Raw genomic sequence first — 15176 nt, 5'->3', positions numbered from 1 at the left:
ATCTGTGTGCAAGGGTATGTTGGTGTGTGTGTGTGTGTGTGTGTGTGTGTGTGTGTGTGTGTGTGTGTGTGTGTGTATGTATGCATGTGTATGGGTGTGGTTGTGGGTGTTGGTGTGTTTATGTATTCATATGTTTGTGTGCCTTTCTGCATGGACGTGTGTCTGGTTGTGTATGTGAGTGTGTGTGTGTGTAGGTATTTAAATATGTGTGTGGGGGTCTGCATGCATGTGTGTGTGTGTGTGTGTGTGTGTGTGTGTGTGTGTGTGTGTGTGTGTGTGTGTGTGTGTGTGTGTGTATGTGTGTATGTTTATGAGTGCATTCGTGACTGCATGCACGCTGGCTTGCGCATGGCTATATTCATAAACATCTACGCGTGTAAGTGTATGTGTGTGTGTGTGTAAGTGTGTGTGTATTCAAATGAGTGAGTGCGTGTCTGCATGCATGTGTTAGTGTGTGGTGTGTGTGTGTGTGTGGGTGTGTGTGTGTGTGTGTGTGTCATGTGTGTGTGTGTGTGTGTGTCATGTGTGTGTGTGTGTGTGGTGTGTGTGGTGTGTGTGTGTGTGTGTGTGGTGTGTGTGGTGTGTGTGTGTGTGTTTGCGTGTGTGTTTGCGTGTGTGTGTGCGTGCGTGTGTATGTGTGCGTGCGTGTGTGTGCGTGTGTGTGTGTGTGTGGTGTGTGTGTTTGCGTGTGTGCGTGTGTGCATGTGTGTGTGGTGTGTGTGTGGTGTGTGTGTGTGTGTGTGTGTGTGTGCGTGTGCCCTGGTTGATGTGAGGTCAGAACTAGACCCGTAGCCAGGAAGTGAGGTTGAGGGGGGCGGAGCTTCACCCTAACCTTGCGTGACAAGGCTGAAGAAAGCACAATAATGTGTCTCACACACACTGAGACAAGCGCTGGCGGCAGGAATACACACACACACACACACACACACACACACAGATGGACACACACAACCACACACACACACACACACACACACACACACACACACACACACACACACACAACCACACACACAACCACACACATGCACACACACGCACACACACACGCACGCACGCACACACACGCACAGACAGACAGACAGACAGACAGACAGACAGACACACACACACACATGCACACACACACACACGCACACACACACACACACGCACGCACGCACACGCACAGACAGACAGACAGACAGACAGACAGACAGACAGACAGACAGACAGACAGACAGACAGACAGACAGACAGACACACACACACACACACACACATTGCTGTGTGTCTTTATGTTGCTTCAGGGCAGGGTTGCTATATCTTGGTGTTGAAATCCCCTCCTCTGTCTTTTCATCCCTCTTTCACCTGAATTTAGATTTATTTCCATGATGCTCTCTCCCTCCCCACCAACATATCTGAGTTCTCTGACTGCCCCTGCATTACTTTCCTCTCTACCTCTACCTCTTTCTCTCCCTTCTCCCTTCTATCAATCCCTCTCTCTCCTCATCACTCTATCGTTTGATTTTGTCTTTCCATTTTTTTTCAGAATACGAATCAGAATATTTTTTTTATTACATCTTATTGGAAAAGTGCACAAGAGTACAATTCTTAGGGTTCGTTCCTCAACAGCCACATAGCAGCAACAATACAAGATAAAGTAGAAATTATGAGTGAAAGTAAAACTATGTAAAGTATAAGTAGCAGCACAGATCCCAATAATAATTAATAACAATAATTAAATAAAGTAAGTTTTAATAAGAGAAACTTAAACAGAGGTAATAAGTAATAATAAGTAATGAGGTGTAGTAAAGTGTAAAGTGTAATGCAAAGTGTAAATGTTAAGTGTCCAAGTCGTATAGTGGTAACAGCCACGGTTGATATCAGGAATATCCGCATTACCTTGTCTGAATATATAAGCACATGTCCAACTTTGTGGAAATTAATTTTATGGCGTACCCGAGTAAGTTTCAGCTGTTCACTAATCCATTTGAGCTGGAGCCCAGTGTCTGTCCAACACAAAGCTGTGTGTGGAAGCAAAACAAATCGGGAAATATTAAAATACTTTCCATTAAAGCATTTAAAAGTTCGAAAGCACTTTCAGGGTTTGACAGATAATTATGCGTTCTTAGGCTATGACGTTTGAATAAATTAGTTTATTTTATTAATTATAGTAACATATCGACACATCCATCAACATTTCCAAAGGCTACAATATCTTCAGGTAGTGTGTTTGTTAAATCCTGCGACCAGGAGGGTGCCAGGATCAGCACTAATTAAGGTAGTATTAATACTAATTTTGTGACTTTGTGTTCCTTATTCGGTTTACGGGGAAAACAAAGTAGTTGGAACAACTTCTATCGCATTTCATGGTGCGTAAAGCGTCCAAATACCAGAGCTCTCTTTTAATAGGACTATGTCATTTAAACAATAAAGTGTGAGATGGAGTGAATTAAAAGTTTGCATGCGTCTCTTTAGACCCCGCAGAGTCGTGTTACTCGGAGCCGTCTGCTATGAAGAATAACATATAAAGTGATACAATGTAATCTAATATTAAGCACTGCTAGGCGCCCCGCGTCCACCTCCTAAACTTACTGTATACCGCATCACAGAGAGGATCAATAAACCAATCATATGTCATGAGAACCGGCAGATCTGTGAATTTATTTAGAAATCACATCCACCAACGCCTCAAAAAGTAAGTCGTATTTCAATGCGGTTACCGGGTAGAAAAACAAGTTGTTCCAGGAACCCTGATCCACTGAGGAGGGAGACACTATGAATGAACTTCAGAATCAGAATCAGAATTACTTTTATTATATCTTATTGTACAAGTAGGATACACAAGAGTAAAATCATTATGGCTTGGTTCCCGAACAGCCACGTAGCAGCAACAATACAAGATAAAGTAAATAAAGAAAGTACAAATAAAAATATGTAAAGATAAGTAAAAATAAGTAGCAGCCTAGATAACAATCATAAATAGTAATAATAAATAAAATAGAGTAAGTTATAAGAAGATAAACTAAAACAGAGGTAGGCTATAAGTAGGCCTATAATAAGTAATGAGGTGTAAAGTAAGTGTAAGCTGTAAATGTAAGTGTACTTCACAGGCAATGTGTGTTCAAAAAACCAGATTACTAAGATTGAATTTTGTTTTCATCCATACCGGTAACGTTGCGGACCAGAGTGTTGGTGAGAGAAGCCCTGTACGCAGACGTGTAGCCCCGTGTGGACGGAATCAAGAGGGTCGAGGTCCTGTTCAGTCCCGTGTGGACGGAATCCAGCGGGGGAGAGGTCCTTTTCAGCCCGGTGCGGACGGAATCAAGAGGGTCGAGGTCCTGTTCAGCCCGGTGTGGACGGAATCAAGACAGGGTGTGGACAGGGTCCGGGAGGGGAGCGGTCCTGTTCAGTCCCGTGTGGACGGGCTTCAGGAGGGGAGAGCGGTCCTGGTTAGCCCCGTGTAGACGGGGTCCGGGAGGGGAGAGGTCCTGTTCAGCCCCGTGTGGACGGGTTCAAGGGGGGGGGGGGGGGTCCTGTTGAGCCCCGTGTGGACGGTTTCAAGGGGGGGGGGGAGAGGTCCTGTTGAGCCCCGTCTGGACGGGCTCAAGGGGGGAGAGGTCCTGTTCTCCCACCCTTTGTGCTCCGTTGACGAGGCGGGCCTGACAGAGGTTAACGTGCCGTGAAGGGGTTAAGCAAACGGACATTCGGGCCCCATCCGCGTTTCCACCTAAATACCAATACCACAAGCCGTCAGAGGAAACTAGTTGAATCATGTGGGCTACTGATACACTTATAGGCCTACTAATAGCCTATATAAATATTGTTATTGAATATTGTAATAATAATCTAAGCATTTAGGCCTAATAACAATAACACTATGATAGAATATAGGCCTATATATAGATATATAATCAATATAAAACAACAACGACAACAAAACAACAACAACACATAATAATAATTATAATAATAATGATGATAATTTAAATAATAATGATTATGATAATATTCATATTGATAATAATAATAATAATAATAATAATAATAATAATGATAACAAGGTATCCACATATAGACTGTGAATACCTAATAATACAAATAATTATAATAACATCGTTTAGGAGGTTGAAAAAATACCAACTATATGTGTATGCTTATGTCCGTGCCGCAACAGCATGAACATTATATAACTGAGGTTGACCGACATTCAATAAAAAAAAATCACTACACAGACTGTCAATATTTCCTAAATGTCTTCAGGTTCCAGACAGGCAGGTTTCTATATAGGCCGGCTCGGGTTAATGTAGGCCTGCTCGGGTTAATGTATAGGCCTGCTCGGGTTAAAGTATGCTACTTTATAGGCCTGCTATGTATACTCTAGGCCTTGCAGCCAGTTTGTCGAGGAAACGCTCCAGCGAACCGCCTTCATGAAAACACAACCACACATCGAATAAGACAAATTCTCTACGCCTATCTACGTCCAAAATACAACTTAGACCCCTGCTTACCGCAGGCATGTCCGTATATATATATATATATATATATATATATATATATATATATATATATATATATATTGAAACACACATCACATAGGAGGAGGTGGATTAGAGCAATTAACGCACGTCTGTAGACGGCGACGCACTGTCTGCTCACCTCCGTGGAAACTAACTCAGCAGAATCAACTTTTCACATGAGGTGAATTATTAATGCCGAGCTGACACAATTCAACTAAACTGTCTGGCCGGCCGAGGAGATGAAGGCACCATTAGGGTGCAGCAGGGAGATTATTCTTCTCCGTTCCAGTGACGTCTCCAGTAAAGTGGAGGAATAATGCGGACGTGTTTCGGTGGATATCGAGCCAGACAACAGACGTGATGCAGGATTTGAGCGTATTTATGTCTGTTGTAGTGTAGTTAAGTAGCATACAGACTGTAAGGGCCTAATAGTAGCACACTGTAAAGGAATGTTTTGTTTAGAGCGAGATATGTCAATTAAGCAATCGGGCAATTGGCGTAAAAAGTCCTTTCAGCGTGATTCCCAACGTTATAATCAAAATCCACAAGACTGTTTCATGTGAATCCCATGGGATTCACATGAAACAGTCTTGTGGCGGAATCACAATCCACTGCAGTGGATCATTCCGCATGAGTCTATGGCGGCTCTGTTAGTTTGAGGCCAAGCGTTTAATCGACGGTAGAAGCTCGTCTGACGCAGAGGCCTGAGTCATGGTGGTGGAGAGACCTCTTAACATAAAGAGACTTCCGATGCCCCCCTGGAGGAGATGCCTCCTCTCTTCCGGTCTGTCTCACCCGCCCAGACATATAATGAACGAGGTCAAACTGTCTCCACTTTAATCGACCACCGCACTACACTGTGTGCGTGTGCGTGCGTGTGTGTGTGCGCGCGCGCGCGTGTGTGTCTATCTCTCGTTCTCTCTCCGTCTCTCTCTATCTTCCTCGATCTCATCTCTATCTTCTCTGACACAAAGTTCTGCTGTTCAATAAACCCAGTCTGTGTGCTTCACTTAAAAATCGGATTCTCTCGCCTCCTCGCAGACTGAATCCATTTAGGGATTGGCTTTGATGATCCACTGCAGAACGGATTCATAGAATTGATTTAGAATAGATTCAAACTCGTTATGACTCCAAATAAATTCCAAAGGGTAAAAAAGTCCTGTCTGCGTTTCAAAGTGGAAACGTTTGAACTAAAGGGAAAGTGGTGACCAACATTTAGCCTATTTAGTGCAAGTTTAAAATGCTGACATGAAGAATATCCTTATAAAACAGCGTACGATTCTTCTTTACAACAAAAAGTTAGGTAAAATCCATGCCAATTCTATTAAAAAAAAATTCATTTAAACAGGGATACGATTTTAAGGATATTCCAGTTCAAAATAATGTTGGAGCTTCTGAATATGTTCATTTGTGAGTGTATAACGCATGGCTGATAGATAATCCATGACGCGATGCACTACTTCTGTCCACACATTACACCATACGCCGTCTGTATACTCCACAGACAACATCAAATAATGCAATATGAGTTTAATATCGCAGGCACACGATGCACTCCACCGACAATTTGTGCTTTGTTCGTAAACCTGATCCGTCTTTGACGACGGGAGGACAAAATCATCCCATGGTTGACGGGCCTAATATTTTAAGCATAAACCAAAAGTGTATTTCGATCCTATCTGTCAATGTGGTGGGCTATCGGAGGATGATTGGGGGCCCGGGTTGTGTACCTGGGGTCGGCGCTGGGCCTGATCCACCGTAAAGGGTCTGATCCTCCATAAAGGGCACGCCAGGGTGGATGAGCGTCAGGAGGCGAGAGGGTTTGAGAGCCGCGCTAGAGGCCGTGAGACAGGGGCGGCGGGGCCGGGCGGGGCCCCCGGTCCTCCCGCTGTCTGGCCCCGGAGCAGGGGGCGCCGGCCCTAGTGCCACATCGTTCAGACAGCCCAGTGTACACAGCGAAACCTGATCTAAATGCCCCCTTACTCTTTTAAAGAGGCGCGCACACACGCACACACACACGCACACACACACACACACACACACACACACACACACACACACACACACACACACACACACACACACACACGCAGTTAAAGGTAAAGTTAAAGGTGTGGATCTCTGGAAGCCTGCAGTGTCCCTCTCAGGGGATGGTGGTGTGATAGGAGGACATTATGTTTCATGATTCTTCTCGTTTCAAAGGTGTGTGTTTGAAACCCTCTAATGGATGTGTCTGTTTTTAAGGCTTTGAGTCCTTTGAGTGATATGACAAAAAAACTAAAAATATAAAAAGCTCAAAACAGAGTTTGACGTTCAGGCTGCGTAGGCCTAATGGTCGACTGGAAAACCAGGTTTACAGTAGAATGAAGTTTGAGGAAAAACGAAATATTTGCTGGACATCAGGAAAGACGGAAAATAAAAACAAACACCTTAAAATAAAAATAAAGTCCAAGAAGCGACTCACAGGGCCGTTTGCACCGTTCTGCACCCAGCGGTGCTCGCTTTGTCTGCGGTATTGACCGGGATGGGAGGCGACAGGTACCTGACCTCTGCAGAACACGGGTTGTGTTACCCTGGGTTGTCGTTATTGAGTGTTACGTTGAAGAGCGCATTACTGTGATCCTCCGTCAAAGGGTAAACCTCGCCCTGGGGGGGAGGAGGACAGGGAGGAGGATGAGAGGGCTCCACAGAGGAGGGGAGAGGAGGATGCTGCAGAGCTAAAGGTCAGCTCCGGTGACTCTATTGAGGGAGATAAAAAGCTCAAATGTCTTGCCATTTCAGGGATAAAGGGTAAAGACGCCCGTCAGCACGCATTTGAATATTCCCTGATGCATTATCAGACTTACTATTTTAGCCTAATTGTAAGTGGAAGGCATTTAAAGCGCAAGGCCTAACTACGTTCTGATGCATCGACTGTACACTCACAGCTTCGATAATTGATATTAAATAGGTTGTAAAAAAGTTTATTATGTTGTAGTTTTTTTTTTGCATTAAATGCTTGTAAAATGTTATGTGATTTTTTTTATTGGCTATAGGGAATGTATCACTCACTTAAAGTAAAATGCAGGCACACGCACACTCACAAGCACGCTCACACACGCTCTCTCTCTCACACACACACACACACACACACACACATACACACACACACTCTTTAGAAAATATCGTTTGCACATTACATATTTAAGCCTTACCGTCTGCAATTATACACCCGAATTAGCATATTCCTTGAAGGCGAATAATTTATTTTAATTTAGGCTACGTAAAAAAATAACAAAATACAAATAATACAAATCAAATAAATGAAGTGAATAAATGAAGGCGCCTTCACGGCGGATCTGTGTTTTTCTGTTTTCACTTTAATTGACCCAATTACGCGAGACAGTGGGCGCCTCCTTATTTTGGTCCGAATGTAAAAGCGCATGCATAAGGGGGTCTATACCACAGTCGACACACAAACCCACACTCAAACACAGCCTACACACACAGCCGACACACAAACATACCCATACTCACACACAACCGTATGTGAGAGAAAGACGGCCATTCTGCGTCCCCTCGGTCGAACCCGTTCCGTAGTGTGTGCCCTTTACTCGTTAAGCGATTGACATTACGTTTCACTGTACTAGCCCCCTGCTCTCACTGAGCTCTCTCTCTCTCCTGCCCGCCCCCCCCCCCCCCCCCCCCACACACACACACACACACACACATCATCGCTCTCTCTCTCTCTCTCTCTCTCTCTCTCTCTCTCTCTCTCTCTCTCTCTCTCTCTCTGCCTCTCTCCCTCCCTCTCGCTCCACTAACCCGTACTCTCTTGCTCTCTCTCCCTCCTCTCGTGTGATGAGGGAACTCGGCGTCTCCCTGCGTATTCTCTCGACGTCGCTCACGGACCGTAGAGGTGCCACGGCGGCTGAAATGGTGATTTGGACCTTGGGTCGGAAAGCAGGACCGAGACCGGAAATTGGAGCGAATAACGCACTCTGAGAGCGCGTACAAATCAGACTGGATGTTCGCTCGGTTTCTGCGTGCGTATAAATTGTGAAAATGCAGGAAAAGCTCGCGAATCACACAGCCGCCACCACCACGTCTTCTCGGGCTTCGGCGTTTCTGATCGAGAACCTCCTCAGCACGGTCCACCACGGACACGGGTCTCCCTGGAGCCACGGCGGAACGAAGAGCGTTCATCCGGATCCCGGAGATACTCGGAGGATAAGGACAGCCCGGGCAGGCGACCCGGGATCTGTCGTGCTCAGCGGCTCTCCAGACGTCAGGTCGCCTTTCCAGTGGGAGGACAGCGGGCCAGACTTCCACTGCAGGACATACGAGACACCGAGCAGTGAGTACAGTTTTATTGAAAAGTTGCACCGTGTTCTGTCTTAATATTCAGAAGGATGTCAAGGTTGAGGTTAAATACAGGCCTCTTCATTCTGATCTACATCTCAGAGAAGGACTCAACACATGCGCTCTTTAGTTTTATAGTTGTATACTCATTATCCAGGGAGATCTTTATCCAGACTTCCACTGCAGAAGAGACGAGACACCAAACAGTGAGTATAGTTTGCTACTCGTTATCCAGGGAGATCGAACAGAGAGCTATATTAGAGACAACATCCACAATCAGGACACCAAAACCACGACGGAAGGAACTGAATACTCTCACGAGGAATGTCAACGAAATGTAAAAAAAAAAAAAGTGTGGATAGTGCAAATGAATGAATGGATGACTTAACCCTAAACATATTCAGTGCAAATTAATGCAAATAAACCTTTAGGCCTAATACCCTTAAGAGTGAGCGGGCAGGCCCATCGTCTCCGTGTCTGTCACCCTAGCACTTGTTTTTAGAGACATGTTATGAGAACACTTACCAAAAATACGCAAACATTATTTATGAGCGCTTTAACCGGAGTCCAGCTCGGATTTACCGTCGCGGTGTGAGAGTACCGAGGAAGGAGCCTATAAATACGTAGACAGAGGAAAGCCTTTCCAGGGCGATTGTCTCCTCACGTCAGCGTTTCACGCCCTGTCGATTAGCGTTCCGGTGCACTCTCGGTGTCCCCGTGTCTCTGCACCCTCATCGACCCGAGGCCCTCAGGAGCCCATGTGAGCCGGGGCCCTACTTCAGCATGGTTATCATAACCTATCATGACCTTTCATAATCATAACATATCATAACCTCCATAACATAGGGACCGGAGGCCCTCAGGAGCCTCTGTTAGTCGGGGCCTGCTTCCGCAGGCTATCATAACCTCCCAGGCTAAATCTTCCCACCTCTTGATTCAATTCAATTCAATTCAATTCAATCCAATTCAATTCAATTCAATTGTATTTGTATGTCCATTAATCACAGGTCCAGTCTCAAAGGGCTTAACAGGCCGTGTGTTTATGACCCCCCCCCCCCCCCCCTTGACCCTAGCCCCCCAGAGGGCAAGAAAACACTCCCTTAATTAGCAAGGAAGAACAGAGAAGGAACGCAGAGTGGGGATCCCTCCTTCAGAGTGGGGGGGGATGATCCAGGGATGATCAGGAGTGCAATGGGGGCCATCATTTTGCCTTTCCGTCCTCTCTCAGGTCCGAGGGACGACACCAGCAGCCCGGGAGAAGACCGCTGCTGCTCCTCGGTGTCCACCTCCGACCGAGACTCCTCCGACCTGTCGGAACCGACGGACGGCCCCGACCGGAAGACGAGCGACGGGAACCTGACGGAAGACGGAGAGGACGACGACGGAGACCGGTCAGACCACGACGCGCCGCTGGACCCGGGCGCCGTGCGCAAGAAGAAAACCCGGACGGTGTTCAGCCGCAGTCAGGTCTTCCAGCTGGAGTCGACCTTTGACCTGAAGCGGTACCTCAGCAGCTCGGAGAGGGCGGGCCTGGCGGCGTCGCTGCAGCTCACCGAGACGCAGGTGAAGATCTGGTTCCAGAACCGCAGGAACAAGTGGAAGAGACAGCTGGCGGCGGACATCGAGGCGTCGGCGCACGTCGCCCCTCCTCACGCGTCGCAGAGGATCGTGCGCGTCCCCATCCTGTACCACGAGACCCCCAGACACGCAGCGCCGCCGCCACACGGGTTCAACCTGTCCCAGTTGTCCCAGTTGTCCCAGTTGTCTCAGGGCTCGCCCCCCGTCTTCTCGAACTCCCTCAGCTACCCTCTGACCTCTTTCGCTCACTCCATGAGCCTGCTGAGGTCACAGATGACGGGCCTGGTTTAAGGACTATAAAGCTCTTTATTATAATTATTATTGTTATTATTAGCATTTATGCATATCTATTTTATATTCTTACTGACCCGTGCAATAAACCCCCCGAGGCCCAAAGAAGAAATGTCGGCTGCGTTTTAATGACAGTCCAACAACACGATAAATTATGAATTTTCATGTTTGCTCATTTTGTAAATGTTTAAATCTATACTCTTCTTATCGCGGTGTTATTACGGTATAAGCATGCCGGGACTAGGGGCTGGAGGCCGACCTTGTTATTGTATTATTGATGACACATATTTTTGCAGACTTTTATATGCCTCACATTTTTAACATTGTCAATTTTTTCCACACGTTAGAAAAATAAAAATGTATACGCACAAAAAGTTGCAGCGTGTTGTGTCCTAATGTTTAGAAGGATGTGATGGTTACGCATTTTAAAAACAGGCCTCTTCGTTTAGATCTATTGGACTAGGGCCTAACACAGTCTTTAATGGGTACAAGTGTAACTGATTAGGACATTTTATTAGGGATAGTACAGTAGCCTAATGGAGCCTTGCTGACTCTATACAGCAGACTCTACAGCAGGCATTTCAGCTGCTTATTAATTCAATGAATATGTTCCAGTAAAACCTGCAGGCCACGTTTAAACAATTCATAACCATCAAAATGGAAATGTATAAATGTGTTTGCCTAAGTAGCAGGGAGATTGGATACATTAACTGTTTGATACTGTTTGATTAATTGTTTGATATTACTGAACCCTTCCGTTATGAATGCCGCGTTCATTTGTAACAAATGATATCCAAACGTAGGCCTATAAAATAATAGTTTAATATAAGTGTAAGAGTTATTATAAGTGAAGCTCATTTTCATGGGGATAAAAGTCATGCACAGTTGGTGAGTTTAAAAAGGTTCACTCTTATGTCTGTAAATATCTATCTGTAAAAATAGATAAATACACACACACACACACACACACACACACACACACACACGCACGCACACACACACACACACACACACACACACACACACACACACACACACACACACACACACACACACACACACACGCACACACACACACACACACACACACACACACACACACACGCACGCACGCACGCACGCACGCACGCACGACTCTCATTTAGTCACAACAACATACAGAAGGAGCAACGATATGAACCACCCCACTATATTATTATTCGAAACGGAGAGCGAGCCCCGTATGAACGGGCGGTGGGAGGAAGAACCAACAACCCTCCCTTCCCCCCTCCCCTTCCACGTGACTGGCCACTGGCTCCGCGTGCCTCTCGGCCAATGGATGAGAGTCAAACCGCGACCCGTTCGCTCCGTGCGTCTGCAGAGGAGCCAGTACTACGCGAGGCCAGCAGTCTTCCCAGCAGTGGAAGGTAGGATGGTGCCTGAAATCATCTGATGTCAGCGGCGAGGACCCCCTTCGGTTCAGAGACAGCAGCGACTAGAATCCCGCGGCGGAACTAAAACGCAGACAGACCCACGCACCGTGTCGGAGATATGAACAAAGCGCACGGACCATGTCGCCCCACCGCCGCCTCGCTGAAGTTTACCATCGACAGCATCCTGAACTTGAACACCAAAGCAAATAATGAGTCCTACTCGGACAGGACGCAGGGGGACAAGGGCACGTGGATGACGCGTAAAGACGCTTTCCAAAGTCACTGTGAGGAGGAGAAGGAAGTTCAACGGAGGCACGACTCGGTCACGGGACGCCACGAACGAGGTAAGGGGGATTACAAACCTGCTATTACGCAAAGTATTTAATTTGTATGCTGGTGTTTCCGTGTCCATCCATCCAGGCCTGAGTGGTGGTCCTGCTGCAACAGATCCACCGGTTGTCTGTGCGGTTGTGTTGTGTTTCATGCTTGTTCTCACCTGACGTATCGCAACGTCAATGTTGTTTTCCAGACGCGCTCACCAACAGCGTAGCGTCGTCGGAAAGTACCGGAGTCCACCGGGAAGAGCCGAAGAAGGCGACCGACGGGCGCTTCGACAGCGGCGGGGACAGCAGCTGCGACGACAGCTGCTCCACCACCACCACGTTCCTCCAGAAGGACGGAAGCAGCTCAATCAAGGACGGCAAGATCATCACCAAGAAGAAGACGCGCACCATCTTCTCCAAGAGACAGATCTTCCAGTTGGAGTCTACCTTTGACATGAAACGCTATCTGAGCAGCGCAGAGCGAGCCTGCCTCGCGAGCTCCCTCCAGCTCACAGAAACTCAGGTTAAGATCTGGTTCCAGAACCGTAGGAATAAGTTGAAACGTCAGATCTCGACCGACATGGAGGGGGGGTCCTGCGCTGATTTTTCTGACAACAAAGCCATGGTGGTGGGGCAGCTGCCGGCCTTGTACAAAGAGACCAACCTCCTGGGGAGATGCTTGCTACCCGTGCCTCTGCCCATCGTGTACCCCGGGAGCAGTGCGCCTTACCTCTGCTTCTCCAACGCCAGCAAGTACTTCAGTCTCTACGACGGGGACGTATGATCCATGGGACCCGGCGCGTCTCCGTGGGGACCCGGCGGGTCTCCGTGGGGACGCGGACACGGCTGGAGGTCTGTGGACGAGCTTCAAAACATTCACGTTTCCATGCGACGGTTCTGCGTTTTTTCTGCTGTTCAAACGAAGATTCACGCGTAAAGAGACGGCTGCAGTATAGGCGTATGGGGAGCGCATTCGGCACTATTTATTTTTTAAACCAATTGCAGGATTCTGAAGGGGCCTGCAGCTTTGCAGCGGAACCTGACCTCCGTTTTACGCGCCCTGTGGACAGAGGGAAGATATGAAAAAGTGCAGAAATAAATTGTTTACGAAATATTTCTATAAATTGTTATTATTAGTGTTGTTTTTAAGAATACTATTGATGAGAACATTTACAGTTGTATAAGTCACCAAAGAAACTATAGCAAAGTGCATGTTTTTTGCTGTAACATAACTTTTTTAAATAAATTAAATTACTGGTGTATTTAAATGAATGTAATTACCAATTTATTTTTATGTGTCGAGCATGTTGTTATTTTATTTAGCAAAACACCCGTTCTTGTTTTATGCCAAGCTGTGCCAATAGGCCAATTCAACCGATTTACAGAACAAATATTAATTATCATAATTCAAGAAGTATTATTCAAATATTATGCAATTTATTCAACATTTTGAGAGTTGAATGTGAATTTGTGGGGAACATTTAAACAGATCCGTGATATTAAATTACAGATTTTTAGGCCTGCAGACTTTACTGTTCAGCCAACCTGACATTTAAAATTCTTCACTTTTGTCTTGCGTTTAATAAAATATTTTGATGATGATGAAAAGGAGAGTCAGAAGCTGCCATGAGTATATATATATATATATATATAAGTTGTCTACTACTATAATTATTTGTGAAATTATCCTACATAGCTGATTAGGCCCCCACCTGCTAAAAGGACACGCTGTCTCTTCAATTTTATTTACATAAAAAATAACAATTTAATTACTACTTTGTTCACTGGCTCGTTTGCTGATGCTATTCGATGAAGTTGTAATGAAAAACAAACTGAACAGATTCTAAAACGATGTTCTGTTTTGAGGCACTTTTTGAGGCATTTTTAACTGAACCTCTTGAAAATGTAGCTGTCAAAACATATTCATATGACATGATGCCGTCAGGCCAGACGTAGAAACAGCTAGGACGGTGTGTGTGTGTGTGTGTGTGTGTGTGTGTGTGTGTGTGTGTGTGTGTGTGTGTGTGTGTGTGTGTGTGTGTGTGTGTGTGTGTGTGTGTCTTTGTGTCAGTAAGTGCACTCGGAAGAGGCAGGGGGAGAGAGTAAGTGGGCCTGCAGCCTTTATAGGTCACAAAGTGTTCTGTATTACCCACACAGGCTGCTGCACGTCTTCTGCTGGAATGGGGACAGATTGGTATCATTTTCCAAGGTTTCTTCAACTTCAAAAATATATATAATTATGAATTGGATCAAATTTGATAAATCTTATAATATGTGAAGTGACAAATATGTTGGGATCATTATTAATTATACAAATATTGTATTCAAATATTATTATTATTATCATTAGACGATCATCATTTCCTGATCTCAGGTAATTTGCCTGTCTGATTCTGCCTTTGCCTGTCTGATTCTGACAAATGGGTGTTTCTAAATTTTATTTTGGATTTTTGTGTATTTTCAAATCGTGATCTTCTTCATGTTCTGAGGGTCAGATTGCCATTATGAGTCAGAATATAAAATAGTAATTTAGCTGGCTAGATCTGACCTGAACTGTGAAGTTCACACCATAAGGCCCGAATCCCAAACTCTGACCCTCAATCAATACTAAATACAGGCTTCATGGCGTATGCTGTAAATATTTATACTGCGTTCATGACAAGAGTCTCATGATCCAATAACTCAACATGTTTTAATCATTATAATACAATGAAGAGAAAGATGATCCA

The 15176-nt window shown here is 45.5% G+C and overlaps 2 protein-coding genes across 2 annotated transcripts; both read left to right on the top strand.

Annotated features, from left to right (window-relative positions):
- Positions 1 to 8546: 8546 nt before the first annotated feature.
- Positions 8547 to 10712, top strand: LOC311375696 (homeobox protein HMX3-like; the record flags this gene model as incomplete). The annotated part of the gene is made up of 2 exons (XM_084490764.1): positions 8547 to 8838; positions 10072 to 10712. 2 exons carry the CDS (start codon positions 8547 to 8549, stop codon positions 10710 to 10712), a joined length of 933 nt encoding a protein of 310 aa, XP_084346890.1.
- Positions 10713 to 12242: 1530 nt separating this feature from the next.
- Positions 12243 to 13231, top strand: LOC311375698 (uncharacterized protein; the record flags this gene model as incomplete). The annotated part of the gene is made up of 2 exons (XM_084490765.1): positions 12243 to 12468; positions 12654 to 13231. 2 exons carry the CDS (start codon positions 12243 to 12245, stop codon positions 13229 to 13231), a joined length of 804 nt encoding a protein of 267 aa, XP_084346891.1.
- Between the last annotated feature and the right edge of the window lie 1945 nt (positions 13232 to 15176).

The sequence above is a fragment of the Micromesistius poutassou genome, assembly GCF_964030765.1.
Source record: "Micromesistius poutassou genome assembly, contig: SCAFFOLD_5126, whole genome shotgun sequence".
NCBI lineage: Eukaryota > Metazoa > Chordata > Actinopteri > Gadiformes > Gadidae > Micromesistius > Micromesistius poutassou.
The sequence above is the reverse complement of the archived record's forward strand: the minus strand, read 5'-3'. Positions and strand labels throughout refer to the sequence as shown.